Source organism: Heloderma suspectum, chromosome 1 (assembly GCF_057233095.1).
Source record: "Heloderma suspectum isolate Gila_16-S chromosome 1, 16-S_ref, whole genome shotgun sequence".
NCBI classification, from domain to species: domain Eukaryota; kingdom Metazoa; phylum Chordata; class Lepidosauria; order Squamata; family Helodermatidae; genus Heloderma; species Heloderma suspectum.
In genome coordinates this window covers 54,417,801-54,440,427 of record NC_139458.1, presented here as the reverse complement: position 1 = coordinate 54,440,427, position 22,627 = coordinate 54,417,801, and the positions used below count along the sequence as shown (strand labels likewise).

At 44.8% G+C, this 22,627-nt stretch overlaps 1 protein-coding gene across 2 annotated transcripts in view; it reads right to left on the bottom strand.

Moving 5' to 3' along the window:
• Positions 1-22,627, bottom strand: part of PPP2R3C (protein phosphatase 2 regulatory subunit B''gamma) — a 41,625-nt gene that overhangs the window by 9,423 nt on the left and 9,575 nt on the right. Inside the window, exons 3-9 of one of the 2 annotated variants that reach the window (XM_084843679.1) lie at positions 11,221-11,325; positions 10,991-11,103; positions 5,686-5,783; positions 3,393-3,463; positions 2,654-2,786; positions 801-856; positions 637-712 (exon numbers count right to left, since the gene is read on the bottom strand). In XM_084843679.1, coding sequence (XP_084699805.1) covers positions 637-712; positions 801-856; positions 2,654-2,786; positions 3,393-3,463; positions 5,686-5,783; positions 10,991-11,103; positions 11,221-11,325 — 652 coding nt within the window. Of the gene's footprint in view, positions 1-636; positions 713-800; positions 857-2,653; positions 2,787-3,392; positions 3,464-5,685; positions 5,784-10,990; positions 11,104-11,220; positions 11,326-18,187; positions 19,841-20,639; positions 21,427-22,627 lie in introns of those variants that run through there. The other variant, XM_084843673.1, reaches the window with a different exon arrangement.

The following is a 22,627-nucleotide window of genomic DNA, read 5'->3' as shown; positions in this document are numbered from 1 at the left end:
TGATGTGGAAGGTGGAATATTAGGGTAATGGATAAGGTAATGCAAGAATAATGGATTCAAACAAGATTTAAGCAACTTACACAATATAGAGCGAGAACAGGTGATATAAAGCCCACGAGTCATATCTGGCCAACTAATCATTTCTTTTCTAGCCCATGAGTAAATTACCACATGTTGGCAGCATAGAATGATGCATTCTTGAATGATCAAAGATAGTCCACTGGCTTTATGTTGCCTTGTCCTGATTTACAGGAGAGGGGAGTAAATTTATACTAAGTGCTTCTTCACACTGAACAGCTCACAAAAGATACCAAGGTGATGTTAGAGAACCTCACAATCTACACAGGTTCAGAGAACTGTATCTAAATGCCTTTCACATCAACACATAGTTCCCCCATCTTATCAAGAACCAGTTACATTCTCATAAAATATCCTCATGGGATAAGTGTGGGGTGTGTTTTATAACAGCCACAGTGTTGTGCCATTTGCTAATTCTGAACTGATGAGGCATAACGGCCGCTGTTTCATTCTGCCACATACAAAAACAAAACAAACAAACCCACCTGCAAAAAATGCTCTTTTGTGAGGATAAAGTGATAAAATACACTTTGATACAATAAAGTGATGGGAACATACCATAAACCCTCAGTGCAGAAGGAGCAGAAAACCAATTGGTTTCTTGACTTTCTTTAGAAAGTTCTTCATCTCGTAACTGAATGAATACGGAAATTTTGAGTTAGTGATTAATCTAAAATGAAGAAATACAGAAGATAAGAGTATATATTTATTAAAATGTCTACCTCTAATAAGTCATCTAGGAAGCTGCAGGCTAAAATATCCTGTATTTTTATCTTCCCTGGAGGAAGAAAAAAAAGTAAATTAGTTAGCATTCCCCCACCCCCTTATTAATTAATGACTGGCATATTCTTGGGGCTTCATCAAGGATGACTGTACTCAACTTATGCCAGAGTGGCTTGAATGTAAACAAAAGTTTAATGTTGGAAAATCTTTCATCAGTCAACACGGGTCAGAACAAAATAAAAGTCACAATTTATTCATTTTGTTAAGAGATAAAACCTTGGCCATTAGCACTTCAGAGAGTCTAGAGCAGACAGCAGGAAGAGAATGCTATTTGTTAGGTTTACCAGCTATGCAAAAAGGAATTATTCCAGAGAGAGAGAGAGAGAGATTAACAAGAAATCAAAGCTATCAGGCCATGCATTGTCTTTATTGCCAGGTTCCCCTGGTCTTGGAGAAAAATAAAATACACACACACACACACTCCCGTGTTTATATGCCATCTTTCAGAGCAAAGCACATCCTGCAATGTAGTAACTAGTGGAGAGAAATCACTCTGCTTACCCATGGATTTCCATAGGGAAAAATACTGAATGTCTAACCAGCTTCAGAACAGCTCCATTATTTTACAAACAGTAAGACAAAGAATAGGAGAAAGCCTATGGTTTTAATTTGGAACATTCAGGATGGCTGCTACAGCCAGAGGAAACTAATTTATCAATCCAGCCCGTTTCTGGGGGACCAACACAGCAACCAACAGTAGCATTGTCCATCTAGATCTAAATGGACAATGCTACAGGAGATAGATATCAAAAGTGAGATAATAGTCTTCCATACCATGGAAGGCATTTGTTTATTCCACTGCTCACTACAAACTGATACTTATGCCAGTGCAGCCTGGACTAGCCAGGCCATGGATGGGAGCGGTGTTCAAAAGAGCTTCCTCATTCACTTCAGCAGCAGGGGAAGCTCTGCATGCGGAGCCCATTGCTTCAGTAGAGCTACCCCAGAGTTGCAATGAATGGCAGAACCTGTGCAAATGCAGGTTTGGCATGCATCACAAAGCTTCTGTACATTTCTATATTAGAGCCACAATCTCCAAATATTTCCTAGAAGTTGCACCACAAACACCTTGCGACCTGCAGAATCAAAGGCCAAAGAAAGATGTAGGTAAGGTACCTCTTTAAGCCTAACACCTGTTATCAGATGAATCAGTATTTGTACATGATAAAGTGTTGGTATGGTCATTGCAGTCCACATAAGTGATGCAAACCAATTTTGTTAAACTGACTGCAGTGATTATCCAGCATATTACCCTATCATTAAAAAATTCATGTCAGAGCACAAGCATGCAGATAAGATATGCTACAAGAAGTCCCTTATAGACATAATCTTTCAGTCAGAACATTATGCTTGTGCAAAGCTGGGCCACATTTGAACATCATGAATGAGCCCTCGTCTCATCAGCTCCCTGCTCCCTTCCTCTAGTGCAAAAAAGATTGGAAGGTTCTGCTTCCATTTTTAACTGTTAATTACTGCAGTCTTACTGAAAGAAGCCAACTTCAAACTGTAGTTTATGAAGTTGGCTTGATTCAAAAATCTGTAGTGTTGATTAACTACAGTTCAGTGTTCAGATATAATGCTAAACAGTGGTTAACTGAAAATGAAAGCTTCTGACCTCCTCCTTATAGCCATGCTGGAGGAGAGGGGAGGGTGACCACATGAGCCCAAGGTTCATTCACATATCACTAAACCACAGTTTAGGATTATGTCCAAATCAGGCCAATATCTGCACAGCTCAGATTGCAGAACTGAAGTCTAGTTAGCAAACAAGAAAGAAGCAGTTTGAACCTACCTGTTCTTAGAGGATCTAAAAAGAAGAAGAATTTCCTGACTGCAGTGCAGACATAAAACGAGTAAAAGGATTTTTCTAAACCATCCAACTGTGGTAATGTGGGGATGAGTTCCAGAATATAATTTTCTAAATCCTGTAAAATTAAACAAGAAATTATCCGGTTAACCTATAGGTGTCATCATGACTTGAGCTGCAGTTGTTCATATTTGTCCTGTAGTTTACAGAGGACTGGACTGGGCCATTTTGTCTCCAGCTGCTTTCCTATATATGGTGTGAGGATACAAGGAAGAGGCAACAGTGAACACACCAAATGACCCTAGTCCCATGGCACACACCACATGCACTATTTGCATTATACAATACAAGTTGTCAAAGGTTTGTCAGATGGTGTTATTCTGTTTAGCACAGAGAGGTTAAAATAAGTATTTAATTGGGATTGCCTGGAATTGAACATCAGATACCTATTCTAACAGAATGTTCAACAACTAATGAATACTACATGGACACAAATAGGCAAACAGTATAAATAGACCCACACTATTATGCTCTCTCTAGTGAACGACTACAGTAGAATGCTACTTTTCTGAAACCTTCCAGATTACATAATTATATGAAAATACCAGATTACCAAACATGCCCACATGAGCTTGCTCTCTTAGAAATAAAGGTAATTCAGACGTCAGAAATCATTTCAGTTAGACCAAATAAATGCATTACATGCTTAACATTAATCACTTACTGATTCCCTAAGGTAACCTTGTCCAGCGACATCATACAAACTGAGGCCTATTCTTGTCTGGTATAGCCACACTGAAATAGATAAGAGAAATATATAGGATCTGTTCTAAGGCAAATAAAACTCTTGGAAAAGTAAAATAAGGTGCAGCAACACATTCAAAATAGAAAAAGATGTTATAAATATATTATTTATCAGTTTCCAACACATTGAAAATCTGTAAAGCCCAATTCTGCAGATCCATAGCAAACAAAACAAATTGGAAGCTGTCAACAATGGGATAGTAGAAGTGGGAGCCATGAGGGTGGCTTGGGTAGCCACCTGGAGGTTGTTTTTTGGCTGTTTCTCAGCCCTGCAGCTCAAGGCCACGCTCTGCTCCGGCTAATTGGGAAAATGATAACAGCTGTGCCTGGTGGGAAGATTCAGCCTCCTTGGGGGTGGAGTGGGGTGTCCTGGGACTGGGCTTGGATTGGGTGTTTCAAATCTGCCCTGAGTTGCTAGGGCTGGGCAATAAAAAGAGGGCTAAAGAAGGGGTGGGTGTCTCTTCTTGTCCCTGATGGTACTAGGGTGTGCTGCTGGTTGCTGGCTATCCTGAGAGGCCCATACTTTGGTATGTATAGGACAGACTGGCTAGCTTTATTGTTTTGCTCTTGGGAGTGTGTGCCTTGGCATTTGGCATTTCTGGTTTTGCTTTGAGTATTGTACCTTGCTTGTAATTTCCTGGACAACCTACCACCTCTCCCCATTCCTTCCTGTTTGTTCCTTTTCCCCTAATAAACTTTTATCTAACTTCCAGTTGGTGTGGTGTGTCCTGTATAACTTCAGTGCTAAATAGAGTGCCTATTGGCCTGGGAAGGGAGCTGCTGGGTCAACTTTGGAGGAACCTGTGCCCAAGTTGGACATGGCCTACCTTGCAGGGTTGTTGGGGTGAGTCCAACAATCCTTCACAGATGCATTACGCAGATTATACAAATATGATTTCCTAACCAATAAAAAGAAATGGCAATAGTATATTTAATTTAGTTTCTAACTGGAAAAAACAACTGGCTCAGAAACAAAGAAGTAAAAAGAATCCTGAGTTCATTTTACTGTCCACCTCTCTTTATTGAATGCTTAACTTACATATTTCACATTTGAGGGCAATAATTGCAAAGAAATGAACTTGTAGAGAACATAGCATTCTGAAGATTATATGTTATCTGACATACTTGCATCCCAACACACAAATCACTTGGGATCACAAATATTGGCCTAGCCTACTAGCTAGTGGTCATCGCCAACTCCTTTCCCTCCCCAAAGTCATCTAACACGCACAGAGGGCTCTGGAGAGAGGTAGGATCTTCTCTCCCACCATTTCTTACCTCTCTCATATTCAAGCGGGAATGAGAGGAAACCCCTCCACTTCCCAAGCACTCAGCACATGCTAGAGAACTTGGAGAAGTGAGGATATTCTCTCATTAGTACTGATGTATGGAGGACAGCAGGCATCTTTCTAGCTATTTGGAAGAGGAGAGGCTTCTTACTTTCTCTAAAATGCAGCATGCACATGGGATCACAATAAGAGCCCATGCTATCTACGTTAATGTAGTGCAGTTCAAGCATATTTCTGGTCTAGGGCAGGGACAGCCAACTAGTGGCTCACGGGAGGCATCCAGGCTGCCATATTCTTTTTGTGAATGGGAAAATTTCAATTTCCAGAGGGGAGGGAGTAAAGCACGCATGCTGCCATTTTGCAATAACTACTTTCAGAGCAGAGTCTTGGAAGCAGCAGAGAGTCTTTTGCTCTGCTTCTGGCCTGCACAACATCACTAAGTGAATGGGAATGCGAAACAAACTGCTCAGGCCAAAAGCAATGTACAAGAGGCTCCCTGCTCCTTCTCACCTGGCAAATGACCTTTATAAAGTCACAGCATGCAGCAGCAGTGTCTCTACAGTTGTAGCTTTTGTCCATGGCCAAAATAAAATATGTTCTTACACAATTAGGAAAGAAGGCTTTGCACAGTTCTGATCCCCACACTCATTAAACAGAAGAGAACTATTAATATAAAAGAGTGCTGCCCCCCCATGTAAATTTCCTTCTGATTTCTAAGCTCTTAAAAGGAATTGCCTTCTTGACATTTTTGTTTTTCCCTCTTTGTGACAGGAAGAAGTTTGCTCTTTTAGAAAAATCACAGCCAAGATTCTAATTTTCACTGGATTCCATATTTCACAGTGCGGCTACTCGCATTTGTAGAACCCCTCTTATTATGGGGCCTACATAACTGTCAACATGTTATCATGGGTAAAACAAGCTCACCTTTTCTCATCACATAATTGAAAAACTGCATGATAGATATCCTTCCATATGGATCATTGTGAAGTAACTTAGCAAAGACTTTAGCTGTGAAGAACTGCCTGTGAAAGACAAGCACACGACTGAAGCTCTGCAGACCAAATATAAATTCTGCTACAATGTAAATATTTAAACAATTTTCACAATGTAAACATTTTTCTAATAATTATTTTTTGGCAACATGAAGGGTTCCATTTGAGAGGATAGGGGAATAACGTGGCTGAACAGAAAAGGGCAAATCATGGAATTCCGTGGGACCAAACAGGGAAGAGGAATTACCAACCAAAGGTACTTCCACATGAGACCTTTATAGGAATATCACCCTACTTCATGCATATTTATTTATTTCATTTCTATACCGCCCAATAGCTGAAGCTCTCTGGGCGGTTCATAAACATTAAAACCAAAGAGCACACAATAAAACAATTTAAAATATATAGAACATTAAAACCATAATATAACAATACAGCCACAATAAAACCTAGCAGCAGTGCAGGGATTTAAAATACAGATTTAAAACAGCAAAGCTAAAAGTCTAATGAGCTGAAATGATAAAATGCCTGGGAAAATAAAAAGGTCTTCACCTGGCGCCGAAAGGAATACCATGTAGGTGCCAGGTGAACCTCACTCGGGAGCTCATTCCACAGCTGGGGTGCCACAGCAGAAAAAGCCCTCCTCCTAGTAGCCACCCATCTCACCTCCTTTGGCAGGGGCTCACGGAGAAGGGCCTCTAAAAGATGATCTTAAGGTCCGGGCAGGCACATATGGGAGGAGGCGATCCTTCAGATAACCTGGCCCCAAGCTGTTAAGGGCTTGAAATGTTAATACCAGCACTTTGAATCGGGCTCAGAAATGGACTGGCAGCCAGTGCAACTGGAAAAAGTATTGGTGCAATATGAGCTCGCTGGCCAGTCCCTGTTAACAATCTTGCTCCCTATTTTGGCCCTGCTGAAGTTTCCAGACCGTTTTCAAAGGCAGCCCCACATATAACACATTGCAGTAATCCAGACGAGAAGTTATCAGAGCATGGATAACTGTAGCTAGGCTGTCTCTGTCCAGAGAAGGGCACAGTTGGTATACCAGCCTAAGCTGATAAAAAGTGCTCCGTGCCACTGAGTTCACCTGTGCCTCAAGTGACAGTTCTGGATCCAAGAGCACCCCCAAACTACGAACCTGATCCTTTAGGGGGAGCGCAACCCCCTCCAGAACAGGTTGAATATCACCTAGCCAGGCAGACGAACCACCCACTAACAGTACCTCCGTCTTGTCTGGATTGAGATTTCAGTTTATTGGCCCTCATCCAGTCCATTACCGTGCCCTGGCACTGATTCAGAACAGCCACTGCCACAGCTAGGGTGAGGTAGAGCTGGGTGTCATCCGCATATTGATGGCACCTCAGCCCACACCTCCGGATGACCTCCCCCAGCGGTTTCATGTAGATGTTAAACAGCATGGGGGATAAAATAAGGCCCAGTGGAACCCCATGGCATAACTGCCATGGCACAGAGCAATAATCCCCCAGCACCACCTTCTGGAGTCGGCCACCCAAGTAGGAGCGGAACCACTGCAGTGCAGTGCCTCCTACTCCCAACCCAGACAACCTATCCAGAAAGATACCATGGTTGATGGTATCGAAAGCCGCTGAGAGGTCCAGGAGAATCAACAGGGTTGCACTCCTCCTGTCCCCCTCCCAGCAGAGGTCATCCCACAGGGCGACCATGGCAGTTTCCATTCCAAAACCAGGCCTGAAGCCTGATTGAAATGGATCTAGATAATCCGTTTCATTCAACAGTGCCTGGAGCTGTCCTGCAATCACCTGCTCAAGCACTTTGCCCAGGAATGGGATGTTTGCCACTGGCCTATAATTGTTAACATCCTCTGGGTCCAGGTTAGGCTTTTTCAGGAGTGGTCTGATTACCACCTCTTTTAAAGCAGCAAGCACCACTCCCTCTCTCAAGGAGGAATTTACAACCTCCTGGACCCAGCCAGACATCCCCTCCTTGTTTGATTTAATAAGCCATGAAGGGCAAGGGTCAAGCACACAAGTGGTCGATCGGACTTGGCCAGGCACCTTGTCCACATCCTCAAGCCTAAGTAATTGAAACTCATCCAATAAGACTGGACCACACAGTGCTCTGAACGCCTCTACCAATGGAACTGCATTAATCATGGTGTGCAATTCATGATGAATCTGAGCGACTTTATCTTCAAAGTGTCTTGCAAACTCATCACAGCATGCCACTGAGGGTTCCACCGTCTCTCTCCCTGGCCCAGAATGTAACAGGCCACGAACCACTCGGAAAATCTCTGGATGACACTGAGAAGATGCAATGCTGGTGGAAAAGAACTGTCTCTTTGCCACCCTCACCGCCACAGAGTAGGCTCAATAGTGAGCTCTTACTTGTGTTCAGTCAGACTCAGTACAAGTTTTCCTCCACCTGCATTCTAGCCGTCTCCCCTCTTGCTTCATTGCCCTCAGCTCAGGTGTATACCAAGGAGCTGGCTGGGCTCCGCTCAGAGGGAGAGGGCGCTTGGGCACAATCGTGTCAACCGCCCGAGTCATCTCTGCATTCCACAGAGCAACCTGGGCTTCGACAGGAGCACCAGCCATACCAGCAGGAAAATCCCCCAGAGCCCTCTGGAATCCATCGGAATCCATTAGCCTCCAGGGGTGGACCATTTTAATAGGTCCTCCACCCTTGCAGAGGGGGAAAGCTGCCAGGAGTCTAAACCTCAACAGGAAGTGATCTGACCATGACAAAGGGACAGATGTTAATTCCTCCAATTTCAGATCACCATCCTCCTGCCCAGTCGAGAAAACCAGATCAAGTGTGTGTCCTTTCATATGCATTGGGCCGATGACATGTTGGGACGGGCCGATGACATGTTGGGACAGCCCCATGGTTGTCATGGCGGCCATGAAGTCCTGAGCCGCCCTGGATACAGAGGCCTCGGCGTGGAAGTTGATATCCCCCAGGATCATCATCCTAGGGGTACTCAACACTGAGTCCGAGACCACCTCCTTCAGCTCAGGCAGGGAGTCCGATGGGCAGCGGTATGGGCGGTACACCAACAGAATCCCTAATCTGTCCCGGGTACCTAACACAAGGTACAAACACTCAAGATCTGCACTCAAATGAGCAGAAAGCTTAAGAGAGGGAGATTGAATTCCTATAGACCACGGCAACCCCCCCCTCCCTGACCACTGAACCTTGAGTCAGTGTTGGTGCTGCACTGAGTACCCAGGAGGGCACAGCTGGGAGAGAATTTTACAGGAGTAAAACACAGTTTACAACACAGTTTTCCACTTGTAACCCTCCCTTCCATGTTGTCTCTTACTGCAGAAAATGCATTAATGAGAAAAATACAAAAGAACTGAGCAATACTTTCTGAGCAGTAGTGCTAGGAGTCCTCCATCTGAAAACACCCCAACTTAAGAAGCTCATATAGAACAGAGGTTGTTGAAAAATCTAGTAGACACAATCCAATACTGTTTTCTCTGTCTGAGCCAAGTATTAATTATCAACTAATACCATAAGGAATGTTTCAGAGACACAACTTAACTGAACACCAGTCTGACATAAGTCCACAAGTCCAGTACATGAATTCCAGTAGGTGAGCATGGACCAATAGAGTGACCTGGGTCAGATGACGCTGTGCAGCTTGTTGTAGGTTATTTAACCCACGACAAGCTGCAGCACCCACAAGTGCCACTTTGCATATCTAATCCCCCATCAGAGGTTGTCGTGTCATGTGAACTCAGTGAGCATGGGTTCTGAAACAACCCACAGTCTTTTCTAGGGTTATGCGAGGGCCGTTAAACCCTTGCATAACCCAGGCTCGCTGGGTTCGCGCAACACAACAACCCTTGAGCAGGGCGTAGATATGCAAAAGGGCAGCCACACACGCCACAGCCTCACCATGGGTTAAATAACATGTGAATTGGCCTAGTGTCTTGTTTCAATAACCTGATGAATGCCAGGCTGGTGAATCAGAAAACAGCCAATCCAGGACTTGATTCTGGATGAGCGTGCCAACCTGGCCTGTATCCTGGAGACCTGGTTGGACAAGACTGGGGGAATAAAACTCTCCCAGCTTTGTCCACCTGGGTTCTCCATGTTAAAGCAGGCAAGACCTGGGAGGTGGGGGGTCAGAGTTGTGGTGATTCTATCCCCCAGACCAGGTGCCCCATCCCACAGTCTTGCAGTTTTGACTGCAAGTTTTGAGTGTGTGTATCAGGACAGAATAGGGATTCTGTTGGCATAATGCCCGCCCTGCTGCCCAACAGTCTCCCTAGCTGGGGTGGGGGTGCTGGAGTCCTCCCAGGTTGTTGCACTGACAGACTTCAACATACATACTGAGACTGTGGGTGTGTCCCAATGGGTATCTAGCCCCACTCATTCAGCAAGGCACACTTTGGATTTTATTATCTGTGTTGGATGGGTTGATGATGATCTGGGGGTGAAAGAACTCTTTATGGTTCCGTTATCATGGAGAGATCACCACCTGGTGGGGTTTAGACTTAACTGGGATTAGAATCACAGAATCAGAGCGCTGGAAGGGGCCTACAAGACCATCGAGTCCAACCCCCTCCTCAACACAGGAAGCCTGATTCCCAGGCAGAATCCCATCCAAGTACTCACCAGGGCTGACCCTGCTTAGCTTCCAAGATCAGAGGCGATCAGGCTCATCCAGCCCTTTGCTTGTAATTCTGAGCCTTTGCCTCTGCAGGGGTGAGGGACCAATAAAGATGATCCACCCCAGGAGGCTGATGGATCCAAATTATTTTCTGATGGCTCTTAGGGATTTTCCTGTCATCTCCCTAAACATTCTATTCTCTTTGCTTCAGCTGAGGACAGGAAGGCCTGGAGTGCTATGGTCCATGGGGTCACGAAGAACAACAACCCATCTAATAATGCATGGGAAACAAGGAGGATTCGCAGTATTTCCTCAGGCCAATGTTGTCTTTTAAATGTCTCTGCTTCCTTTCCACTAATCCAGCTTAATTTACATAGTAAAATGTGCTCAGTTTAGTCATGTCCTTGAGCTAAATCCTGATGACAGTTGCAAAGCACCAGCAGCTGTGGTGAAAGGTTTACAGAACCATGCATGAAGCTGCTTCACATGAATGGCTTTCCATGTGCCTGGGTTTGTGCACAGACACACAGCTAGAATCAAGACTTAAAAATCTGCAATTTGAATGTTAGCCCAGTTTAAAATGCTATATAAAAACAGACTAGCATAAGCACTCAAAATGAAGGTGCCTTACTTGCATTTCAATCCAGCTTTCTCACCAACTTTCAGGAAGCTTTCATAGTTGATCATTGCTTCATCCCCCATTGTGGGTGGTGTCTGATGTTTGTCTAGCAGAAACCACAAATTCTTAAACAAAGGATGTAAAATAGATTAGAGAAATATCAAACAACGGCTAATAAAATGCTCAAGAGATTAACCTGAAATTACCTGTGATTAAGGAACACATTTTCTATGTTTTTTTACCTGCAGTTCTTCATTATCTAACAGCTCTCTACTTTTTCTCTGTAAAAAGACTGCTCTCGATTCTTCTCTTAATTTCTGTAATAAAATTTCATCCTCTGCTGGCAGCTAAAGAAAGAAAGAAATGAAAAAGCTGTTATAGCGTTTTTGGGCCCTACTGACCAGAACCCAAACTGGCCAATTACAGTACCAATGCAAGCAAATATGGTCCATGGGCACAAAAGGAATTAGTCTACTTTGCATCAGTATCCAAGAGCAGATTTAAAAAATATAATAATATGAGACAGATCTGTATGTCAGTTGTTCCAGCTATTTTTAAATTATGCTATGTTATTTATGTTGGCATAACAATGATGAGTTCAAACCTCTGAAGGAGACCAAACTCTGCTTTCAGACTGCCTACTATGCCCTTATATTGAATATCTTCTTATACAAATTTGAAAACACCTTGCTCCTAAAAAAGGATTTCCCCACCCCTATTCCTGGCCAAATGAAATAAGCTTGCAAAATGGAATCAAATCCATTTGAAAAGCTCAAGGCTACAGATATACATCAAAATATGTTTATGTGTTAACATTTTTATTACAGGAATTCTTGCATGGCAGTATCTTCTCTTATAACTTCCTTTCCTTTTACTGGGCAGATGCTGTATCAGAATTCAGAACTGACAAGTAAAACTGATCCCCTGAGTTAGCTCATCTCCACAGCTCATCCATAACCAATGTAGCTTGTAGTGGACAGTGGCTAAGAGTCAACAGTAATAGGAAATGCTTAATGTCACATGCCTTCCCATCATCTCCATTTATTGCTGACAGAGTGCCCCTCAGATGGCAGCTGGTATACAACAGCATGGAGTAGGTTACATGTGCACAAGCGGCACTTGGCCACTCCACATATTTGCAGCAGTTACTCTAAGTTTTCCTTACCATCCAAGTAGCTACAAGTCCCCCTTTACAGCAGAGGGGTTTCTAAGTGAAGAAAATGGCAAACACTAGATGCTTGAATCAGGTAGGTAAATAAAATAAAAATGCTCAAGGTATTTGTAACTGTAAGGAAAAAAAATATTTCAGTAGCTATAATACTTACACCACAGTGATTCAGTTAACCCATGGTGTGGGTTGTTGAATTCTGGGTTGCCATGATGTGCAAACCCAGCTGTGCTAACAAACCATGGTTTGTTAACCACAAACAACCCAGTAACAGAACCCATGGTTTGTTGTTGTGAACTCTGGGTTGTTTAAATAATGGATTGTCATTATGTGTGAACTCAGAACCTTTGGTTGAACATTCATGGCTTATTCCGCCAGGTTTCAGAGGTGGTGGGAAAGAGTGGTAAAAAAACCCCACACAGCTGCTCTACATACCAGTGCTACAGTGCCACAACGGCATCTGGAATACAGATACAGAGAGGGCAGAAGAGGCGGGAAACAAACAACCCAAGGATTGAGGGGAAAAAACACACAGTTTGTCTGCTAGACATACCCTTGGTGGAGCAACAAACTATGTATCAACCATGGGTTAAATAAACCCTAGTTAGTGTTCTGTACGAACCAAGTTAGTGACTGCATGCGCGCATATGTATGTATGTATGAATGATCTAGCTTGGTCAATGATTAGGAACAGAATAATTGTTTTAATTTACAAGAGAAAGGATGTTTAGAGCAACCAGCATAAGAATTGCTGTTTCCCGCCTCCCAGCTGAGCAGAGCAGAGCAGGGCAAGCTGCTCCAGCTGGTCCAGGGGCTACAGAAGCAAGAAAGCTCCCAGAGAGCAAGCGACCAGAGCGAGTGAACAGGGAGAGCAAACAGGAGTTGGCCAGGGGAGTTGCAGTGGTAGAAGAGACAAAGGAGACAGAGGCTAAGAGATAAGTGGGCTCCAGGAAGCCCAGGGGGCTGCCCTTTATCCTTCTGAGTGGCTGTGAGCTCACCAGGTACTTCTGAGAGCTCCAACTGAATTGGGGTGTGTGGCCTGAGTACTCCCAGCAGCTGAGTGGGCAGGAAGCTTCAGTCTGTTTCCCGCCTCCCAGCTGAGAAGAGCAGAGCAGAGCAAGCTGCTCCAGCTGGTCTAGGGACTACAGAAGCAAGCAAGCTCCCATAGAGAGAGCAAACAGGAGTTGGCCAGGGGAGTTGGCCAGGGGAGGTCAAGGGGGAGGACCCTAACATTTTTTCTTTTTTTTTCTTTTTTAACTAACTTTTTTTCCCCATTTATTTGTCTCGTAACACACACTTCCACACCAGCAGGACTCTGCTTTTAACCTCTACTGAGTGGAGAAGAAGGCACAGGCTAGTCTAGAACAATCACAAAGCTAGACACAAAAAGGGAAAAGAGGCTATGGAAGGACAAGACTCTCCAGTGGTGGTGACCTGCAAGGTGTGTGCAATGTTTGTTTTCTTGCCTGAGAACAACATGGCCTACACCCGCAACAAGTGCAAGTTGATCACGCTGTTGGAAGAAAAAGTAAGTGGACTGGAGCGGCAACTGTCAACCCTCCGGGGAATAAGAGAACATGAGGAGTTCTTGGACAGAATGGGGGAACTACAGCAGCCAAGGGAAGACCAGAAGCTTGAAGAGCAACAGCAAGATGAGGCAGAAGTGGAAATGCTGAGGTGAAGAAAAATGAAGTAGAGGATACTCCTTGGAAAAGAGTGACAGTTAGGAGAAGAAGAACTAGACGCCACTCTGCACCAGTGGAAGCAGTGGAGCTGTGGAACCGATTCCAGGTACTTGCGGATGAGACTGGAGGACAGCCCGCAGAGGAAGAATCATAGGGGAACCTACATGAGAGTGAGCAAGAGGCTGAAGGTCAGTCAAACAGAGGCGATGAAACCCAGGCCTACAAGAAGAAGAAAAGAGTGGTAGTAGTGGGAGACTCCTTGCTGCGTGGGATCGAGACCCAAGTATGTCACGAAGACCCGTGGACTCGCCAGGTATGTTGTCTCCCGGGAGGACGGATTAGAGACGTGACTGAAGGGTTGCCTGCACTCATAAAACCCACTGACAGGTATCCCTTTCTTCTCATCCATGTGGGAACAAATGATACCGCCAAGCGGAGCTACAAAGAAATCACATCAGACTTTGAAGCTTTGGGAAGGAAACTCCAGAACTTTGGGGCCCAGATAGTTTTCTCATCCATCCTTCCAGTAGTTAGAAGAGGGATAGAAAGGGGACGAAAAATACTCCAGGTGAATGACTGGCTACGAAGGTGGTGCCGACGAGAGAGATTTGGATTCTGGGACCATGGGCTATACTTCCAGGAAGATGGGCTGTTGGCAAGGGACGGGTTGCACCTCACAAAGGCTGGGAAGAATGTGTTTGGCCACAGCATGAACTTCATCAGGAGGGCTTTAAACTGAATCCTACAGGGAAGGGAGATGTAAAGTTGGGGGTAACAATGGATGTAGGCTCATGCACCGCAACGGAGAGAACAGCTCTAATAGCACCCAATAATAGTCTTCAGACACATGTAGGAAGAAAGCCAGGCTGTGAAGCACATGGTCTTCGATGCCTATATACTAATGCCCAGAGTATGGGAAACAAACAGAACGAACTTGAACTCTTAATACAAGAGGGAAATTATGACTTGATAGGTATAACTGAGACTTGGTGGGATGACTCTCTTGACTGGAATACAGCAGTTGAAGGATATAACTTGTTCAAAAAGAACAGGAGGAACAGAAAGGGAGCTGGGGTTGCACTGTATGTGAACAATACATATCTCTGCACAAAAATACAGGAGGAGGAGCTTGGTAGCCCCATCGAGAGTATCTGGATCAAAATAAATGGAGCAAAGAATAAAAGGAACCTGATGGTCAGAGTCAACTACCGGCCACCCAATCAAGGAGAAGACGAGGATGAAACTTTTGAAAAGCAAATAGCCAATGTTTTAAGGAAGCATGATGTAGTAGTAATGGGGGACTTCAATTTCCCCGATATTTGTTGGGAGACAAATTCTGCAAAACATGGCCCCTCCAGGAAATTCCTGACTTGTGTGGCGGATAACTTCCTCCTACAGAAAGTAGAGGAAGGAACTAGAGGATCGGCTATCCTTGACTTGATCCTAACCAACAGAGATGACTTAATGGATAAAGTTGAAGTTACAGGAACTCTGGGGGAAAGCGACCATGTTGTACTTGAGTTCTTGGTTCTAAGGGAAGCAAAAGCTGAGTGTAGTCAAATGCATACCCTGGATTTTAGGAAAGCTGATTTTAATAAACTCAGAACAATGATCAGTAAGGTCCCATGGCAAGTGACGCTAACAAGAAAAGGAGTCCAAGATGGGTGGAGCTTTTAAAAAAGGAAATTCTCAAGGCACAATTATAAACAATTCCAACAAGAAGCAAAGGTGGAAGACAACAGAAGAAGCCAATGTGGGCTTCACAAAAAGCTTAGAGATGACCTGAAAACAAAAAAGGACACAAATAGGAAGTGGAAAGAAGGCCAAGTAACAAAGGACGGGTACAGGCAGGTAGCACAGAATTGCAGGGATGGCGTCAGGAAGGGTAAAGCTGAGAATGAGCTGAGGTTAGCAAGGGATGCTAAAAACAACAAAAAGGCTTTCTTCAGCTACGTGCATAGTAAAAGGCAGAGGAAAGAAATGGTGGCTCAGCTATTAAATAAGGATGGCAAAACGATAACAGATGACAAAGAAAAGGCAGAGATGCTCAATTCCTACTTTGGCTCAGTCTTCTCCCAAAAGAGGGTCTATGACGCCCCTGGCAAAGGCAAAGTACAGGCTGAAGGGGCAGGATTGCAGCTTGAGATCGATAACATTTGGTCAAGGAACACCTAATTACTTTGGATGAGTTCAAATCTCCAGGGCCAGATAAACTGCATCCTAGAGTAATAAAGGAACTGGCAGAAGAACTCTCAGAACAACTGTCTATTCTCTTTGAGAAATCATGGAGGACGGGTGAAGTGCCAGATGACTGGAGGAGGGCTAATGTTGTCCCTATCTTCAAAAAGGGTAAAAAGGAGGAACCTGGGAACTACAGACCAGTCAGTCTGGCATCAATCCCTGGGAAAATTCTGGAGCAGATCATAAAGCAATCCATCTGGAAGCACCTTGAAAACAATGCCGTGATTACTCAAAGCCAACATGGATTTGTCAAGAACAAGTCCTGCCAGATGAATAATTTTTTGATCAAGTAACCTCCCTTGTGGACCGTGGGAATGCTGTAGACATCATATACCTCGACTTCAGCAAAGCTTTCGACAAAGTGCCCCATGATATCCTGATGAGCAAACTAGCTCAAAGTGGGCTAGATGAAACAACGATCCGGTGGATCCACAGTTGGCTACAGAATCAGACTCAAAGAATGCTGATCTATGGGACCTTTTCAAACTGGGGAGAGGTAACGAGTGGGGTACCGCAGGGCTCAGTCCTGGGCCCAGTGCTCTTCAACGTTTTTATTAATGACTTGGAGGACGAGGTGCAGGGAATGCTGATCAAATTTGCAGATGACACAAAATTGGGCGGGATAGCTAATACCCCAGAAGACAGAAACAAAATTCAAAGTGACCTGGATAGCCTGGAGCGCTGGGAAGAAAACAACAGAATGACATTTAATAGGGATAAATGCCAAGTTCTGCCCCTAGGAAAAAGAAACCAAATGCACAGTTACAAGATGGGGGATACGTGGCTCAACAACACTACAAGCGAGAAGGATCTTGGAATTGTTGTCGATCACAAGCTGAATATGAGCCAACAATGTGATGTGGCTGCAAAAAAGGCAAATGCTCTTTTGGGCTGCATTCATAGAAGCATCGCTTCCAAATCCTGGGAAGTACTAGTTCCCCTCTACTCAGCACTGGTTAGGCCTCATTTGGAGTACTGTGTCCAGTTCTGGGCACCACACTTGAAGAAGGATGCAGACAAGCTGGAGAGGGTTCAGAGGAGGGCAACAAAGATGATCAGGGGACTGGAAACAAATCCCTATGAAGAGAGACTGAAAGAACTGGGCATGTTTAGCCTTGAGAAGAGAAGACTGAGGGGAGGTATGATAGCGCTCTACAAGTACTTGAAAGGTTGTCACAGAGAGGAAGGCCAGGATCTCTTCTCCATCATCCCAGATTGCAGGACACGGAATAATGGGCTCAAGTGACAGGAAGCCAGATTCTGGCTGAACATCAGGAAAAACTTCCTGACTCTTACAGCAATACGACAATGGAACCAATTACCTAGAGAGGTAGTGGACTCTCCCACACTGGAGGCGTTCAAGACAAGGCTGGACAGCCATCTGTCAGGGATGCTCTGACTTGGATTCCTGCATTGAGCAGGGGATTGGGCTCGATGGCCTTGTAGGCCCGTTCCAACCCTACTATTCTATGATTCTATGATAATTATGTCAGAGGAAATCAAGCACCTAAACTCATACTTTGGAAGGCAAAAGCTGTCAAGAAGAAGCCTTAAGGAGAATGGGTACAATCCTGTCCCAAGAATAACTTGGAGGCCTTCCTTACAAATTTTGAATGGGTGATTCAAGGGGGCCCAACAATTCTTGAATCTGATTTTATAAGGGCTACCTAACCACCCTACAGAAGCCAGTCACCCTGCTCTTTTGAGTTCTTGCAAAACACACACAAATGCAAATCTTACTTGCTGTAACAACTCTTGATTTTCATCCCATCCTGTATACTCACTAAACAAAGTTGGTGCCTATATTTTCTAATTCAAAGGGTGAGCAGGAAGAATGTTGCAATATTAAAGTTTAGCAGCAACTTTACTTAGATTGTACTCCACCAGAGCAGAAAGCACATCCTTGCATGGTGTGTGAAAGGGTGTGGCACTAGTTTCCCTCCCAGCTTCATTCCTACACCCCTCCACATAAAGCACCCTTGTGAGACTCAACAGGTTTGTGGGTGCGGGACAGGAGGAGCTGTTATGGAGGAGGGGGCAGAAAAGCCCCTGTGTGTTCATGAAGTACCTTCTGTTCATGCCTTGGCTTCTTTGAATCCAGACTTTAAGCTATTTTAACAAGCTTTTATTCAATAACACACTGATCATTTTTATGAAGGTTTTTGACCAAGAAAGATACATGGTTCCTAATACACTGTTCAAATAATGGACAAACATATGAATTATAGAGCACATATGGGAAACCTGCAGACTTTGGCCACTCCATGTATGGCCTGCATAGCCCTAGCGCCGCTCCACTCACCTTTCTCCACCACCCAGGTGATCAGCCATCAGCTGAATTGTGGGGAACAGATTGCCTGCCTGCTGTTAATAACAGCAGGGAAACAATGATCAAGATGTGAAATGCTGGGCAGAGAAGAGGTTTTATCCTCACCCCCCTCCTAGTGATCCTGATGCGGAGATCACTGTTTCACCGCTAATATTAGCATCAGAGAAACAGCTAGCTATTTCCCACCCTCCAGCTGATAGTGCATGCATATGTGCACACACATGTCCACATACATGCACGTGCCCCCTGACCTACCACCCAGCACTGCATATGGTCCTTGGGGATCTACCGCCCATCCGCGTATATGTACATGCCCCACGGGCACATACCTGCATATATGCATATGCCCCTCGGGGACTTATCACCAATCTCTGTTACAGAGCGTCTTGAACCTAGCTGAGTGTGATTTCAGCCTAACTGCAAACCAGATTGCAATCCAGATTGCAATCTATTTATATTTGTAAGCCCCATCTATCAAATTCATGTGCAGTATCATCTCATATTATAGCATATGACCAATTTTATTTGGGGGGAAAACATTTATTATAAAAACTGAATGAAAAATGAAGAAATCACAGACTCATTGGAGAATCATATAGTAAAAATGACTACTTCATAAAGACATTAAAACAAACAGCAAGGCAAGGCTTAACACTGATTGTATTCAAGTACATTTTTAAAAGTTGGTCTAAAAAAACAGTGCTGAAAACCAAAGAGGTTGACTGTCAGTGCAGAAATAAAGGAGGTAGACAGGAGGTTAGATAGCACCAATTCCAGGGGTAGCCCATCAAAAGCACTAACTCAGCCCCACTATATTTATTCTCTGTGGTCCTGTTTTCTGGTAGCACTACCACGCTTCCTTGGCCTCCCTCTCCTCCCTCTGGAAGGCATTCTGAGTGTGTGTGGGTCTGGAAGAGGTGCCTGCACCTCATTTACTCTAGGTATACAGCCTTCCCAGTGTGATTTGGAAGGGCCAGGAGTCTCCCTCTGGGCAGGCACAGGGGAGGGTGTCCTTGGCTGGGAAGCTATGGGGAAAGGTCTTGCTGCTGAAAAGAAGTCCATAAAACTATGTCTAAGGAGACTGAGCTCTTGGCGGAAGTGAACAATCTCAGCATCAGTTCTGTTAGTGTCCAGTGTACGCTGAGTCCTCTGCTGCTGCCACTCCTCCTGGCGGGCTTGGAGCTCAGCTTCAGCCGCCCGACGCTGCTCTCGCCTTGCCAGCCGCATCTCCCTGATGAGACTGTTCTGAAATGACCTCTGCTGTTCAAGGAAGAGCCTGAACGTTGCATCCATGGCCTCCCTTCCAGCCCTTATCTCCTCAAGTAGGTGGTCTATGGTTTCCTCCCTAGCCCGGCGTCTTCTAGCTCTCATCTCTGCCATCCTATCCACAGCTGGTACTGGTGGCCTTGGCACTGCCTCTGAGTCATGTCTTGGTCTCCCTGTTCCAGAAAAAAAGGGAAGAACAAAAAGGAGCATTAACATATTCCTGAGAAATGAAGAAACATGTACTTAATGAAGAGAAAGAGTGGGCAAACAATTATTGTAAACAAGCCATAAATTAGAGGAGAAAGGGTTCTGAACATGAAGAAGCCTTTTGCTATCATGTCACTGCACTGACCTGGATGCGTTACCAAAGCAATATATGTTTATGGTCCCCAAAGAAAGGCCAGGTAAAGGAGTTTTCCTTAGTGCTAACATTCCACAGGTAATGTGTGTAGCTTGTTTTCGTAATTAGGACTCCTTTCTGGGATGAAACAGATCCTTTTATTTGGCAACAGAGAAAAAAGGAAAAGGAAACCAATGACAGATGGATAGCATTATCCATATTCTATTATGATCTATGGTTTGCAAGGTATGATACTAACAGTTGAATAAAAAAAACCAGTGTATGCAAGGGCATTTTGTGACAACCCTCTCCAATCTATGAGAAAATGCTCCTCTAGAAAGAGAGGCAGAGGTTCAATTCAGGGGAATTTTGCAACTGTCAGCAGGAAGTAACTCAAGGACATGAAGAAACAGAACACAATTTTACTAGGTTAGTGAAACTAAATTGGTGGAAGGGGAGCAGAGAAATTTAAAAGACAACATTTGCCAGCAGCAAATACTGCAGCATGATGAATCCTCCTCGCTTCCCATGCATTATTAGATGGGAAACCTGAAGCAAAGAGAGTAGAAGCTTAATTACAGCAGCAGTTATTTCTTCCAAAGAGACATGAAAAAATGACTAAGAACACTCACCTATGGCAATTTTGTCCTGGACTCCTGTTTTCAGCCTCTGTTCTGAGTTGTAGGTGGGGGACAACGGCTGTGGAACCTGAGCAGCAGCTGGCCTGGCAGGCATTAAGATGTCCGGTTCTTGGAAAGCAGACTGCTGGTCCTCCTCCAAGGGAGGTGCAATTGCCACTGTGCTGGAAGATGGTGAAGAAACAGGCTGCAAGGGCATCTGAAAAGCAGTAGCTTCTTCAAGTTCAGATTCCACCTTAATCTTTAATACTTCCTGCAGGGGCTGTGTGGTATCACTGATCCCATCAAAGGCTGCCTCAGTCTCAGAGTCCTCTTCCACCTTCCAGGAAATTTCTGGTATAGGTTCCCAGGATGGTCCTGGTTGAACTATGGTAGTGGAGGGCTGGTGCCTCATAGTTTGACTCAAGGAGGTGGGAACAGTTTCTGTTTCTCCTCCACAGATCTCATCCAGTTCCCTGAAAAACCGGCAGCGAACTGGCATAGACCCTGCCTTGCCTATAGCATCCTTTGCCTTTCGATATGCTTTGCGAAGGTCTCGGATCCGGTTGTTACATTGGATTCGTGTGCGTAGGAATCCCTCTTCAGCCATCTTCTTGGCTAGGACAGCATAGAGATCACTGTTGGTGGGCATGTTTTGAACCCGGCGCTGGATCAGCAAGGTATTCCAGTGACCCAATAGGACTCTGGTCTCCTCATCAGTCCAAGTGGGGCCACGAGGGGCCCGGCCAGTTGATTTGGATTTGCCTTGCTGTTCTCCTTCCATGATATTTTGGAATGGTTCCTGGAGAAAAAAGGCAAAGTGGTCTCTGCAGACTGTGTCCACTGTCACAGCAGGGATCTGCACCCAGATTATGACCATGTGTCTGCAAAGGGGCAGGACACAAACAGATCTGGGCTGCAATGTCCCTTCCATAAGACAGGACAGCAGAGGTGAGGAAGAATCTCCCAAGGACTCACCATATTGGATCCAAAGAGCAGAGGACAGAATCCCCAAGAGAATGCCTAACTACATGAACATTTTGGACAGGGTTTTACAAAACCCTAGAATCTGAGCCAATACAATCTTCCCCTAATACAAGAATAGGGGCATTCCCCACACTGAGTCATGTGAGATGGACTTCTTTCCCATGCACAACATATTCCTAATCTTGATGTACCAAGCAACACAAGACAAGAAATGACAGAACAAACTGTGCAAAAATATAACATGAAAGGGAGTTTCTTCCACACAGGGTAGACACCTTCAGTGTACCAGTCCATCAGAGTACATGTGTGGGTGCACTCAACTGAAGGAAAAGGGTTGCAGGCATTTGTACAGCAAACAGCAACATTACAATCTTTGAAATACAAATAGGAATTATGTCCATTATGAAGCCAGTGCTTTGAAACCAAGGAGGGCCACAGTTCAGTAGCAGAGCACATGCTTTGCATGCAGGGGTAGGAAAGACTTCTGGCCGAAACCCTGGAAAGCTATTGCAAATCTATGTCAACAGTACTGGGTGTCAAGGGCTCCTTGGAGGCCTCTCTCAGTCTAATCCAGTAGCTAAGTCCAGACACAGACAAAGGGATTCTTTTCAAAGCTTTATTCCTCTTTTACAACTTAACAACTCTACCGTTAGCAACTAGATATGAGCAGCAGAATACCTATGCCCTAAGTTGGAACAGTTGGTCCCCGTTTGAAAGGGAATTACTGGCAGACCCCTGAACTTAAGGACTAGGGAGAGTCCCTCCCCTTTTCCCTTGGATCCTCTGGGCAAAGCCGTTGTTTGCGCGCCAACCGGGCACTACGCCTCCTTTCTGCGCCCTCCATTTGGCGCCACTCTCTGCATCGGCGTTGCGCGTCCATCAAGTCTGCTTCCCGCGCTCTGTCACTCCCAGGACTGCTATCTAAGCTAGGAATGCTGGTGGGGGGAATCTCCATCAGCTGTTGGCCCTGGGAAAAAGGAGCGCGCTCCTCTCCCAGAAGCGACTGCTCTTCCTCA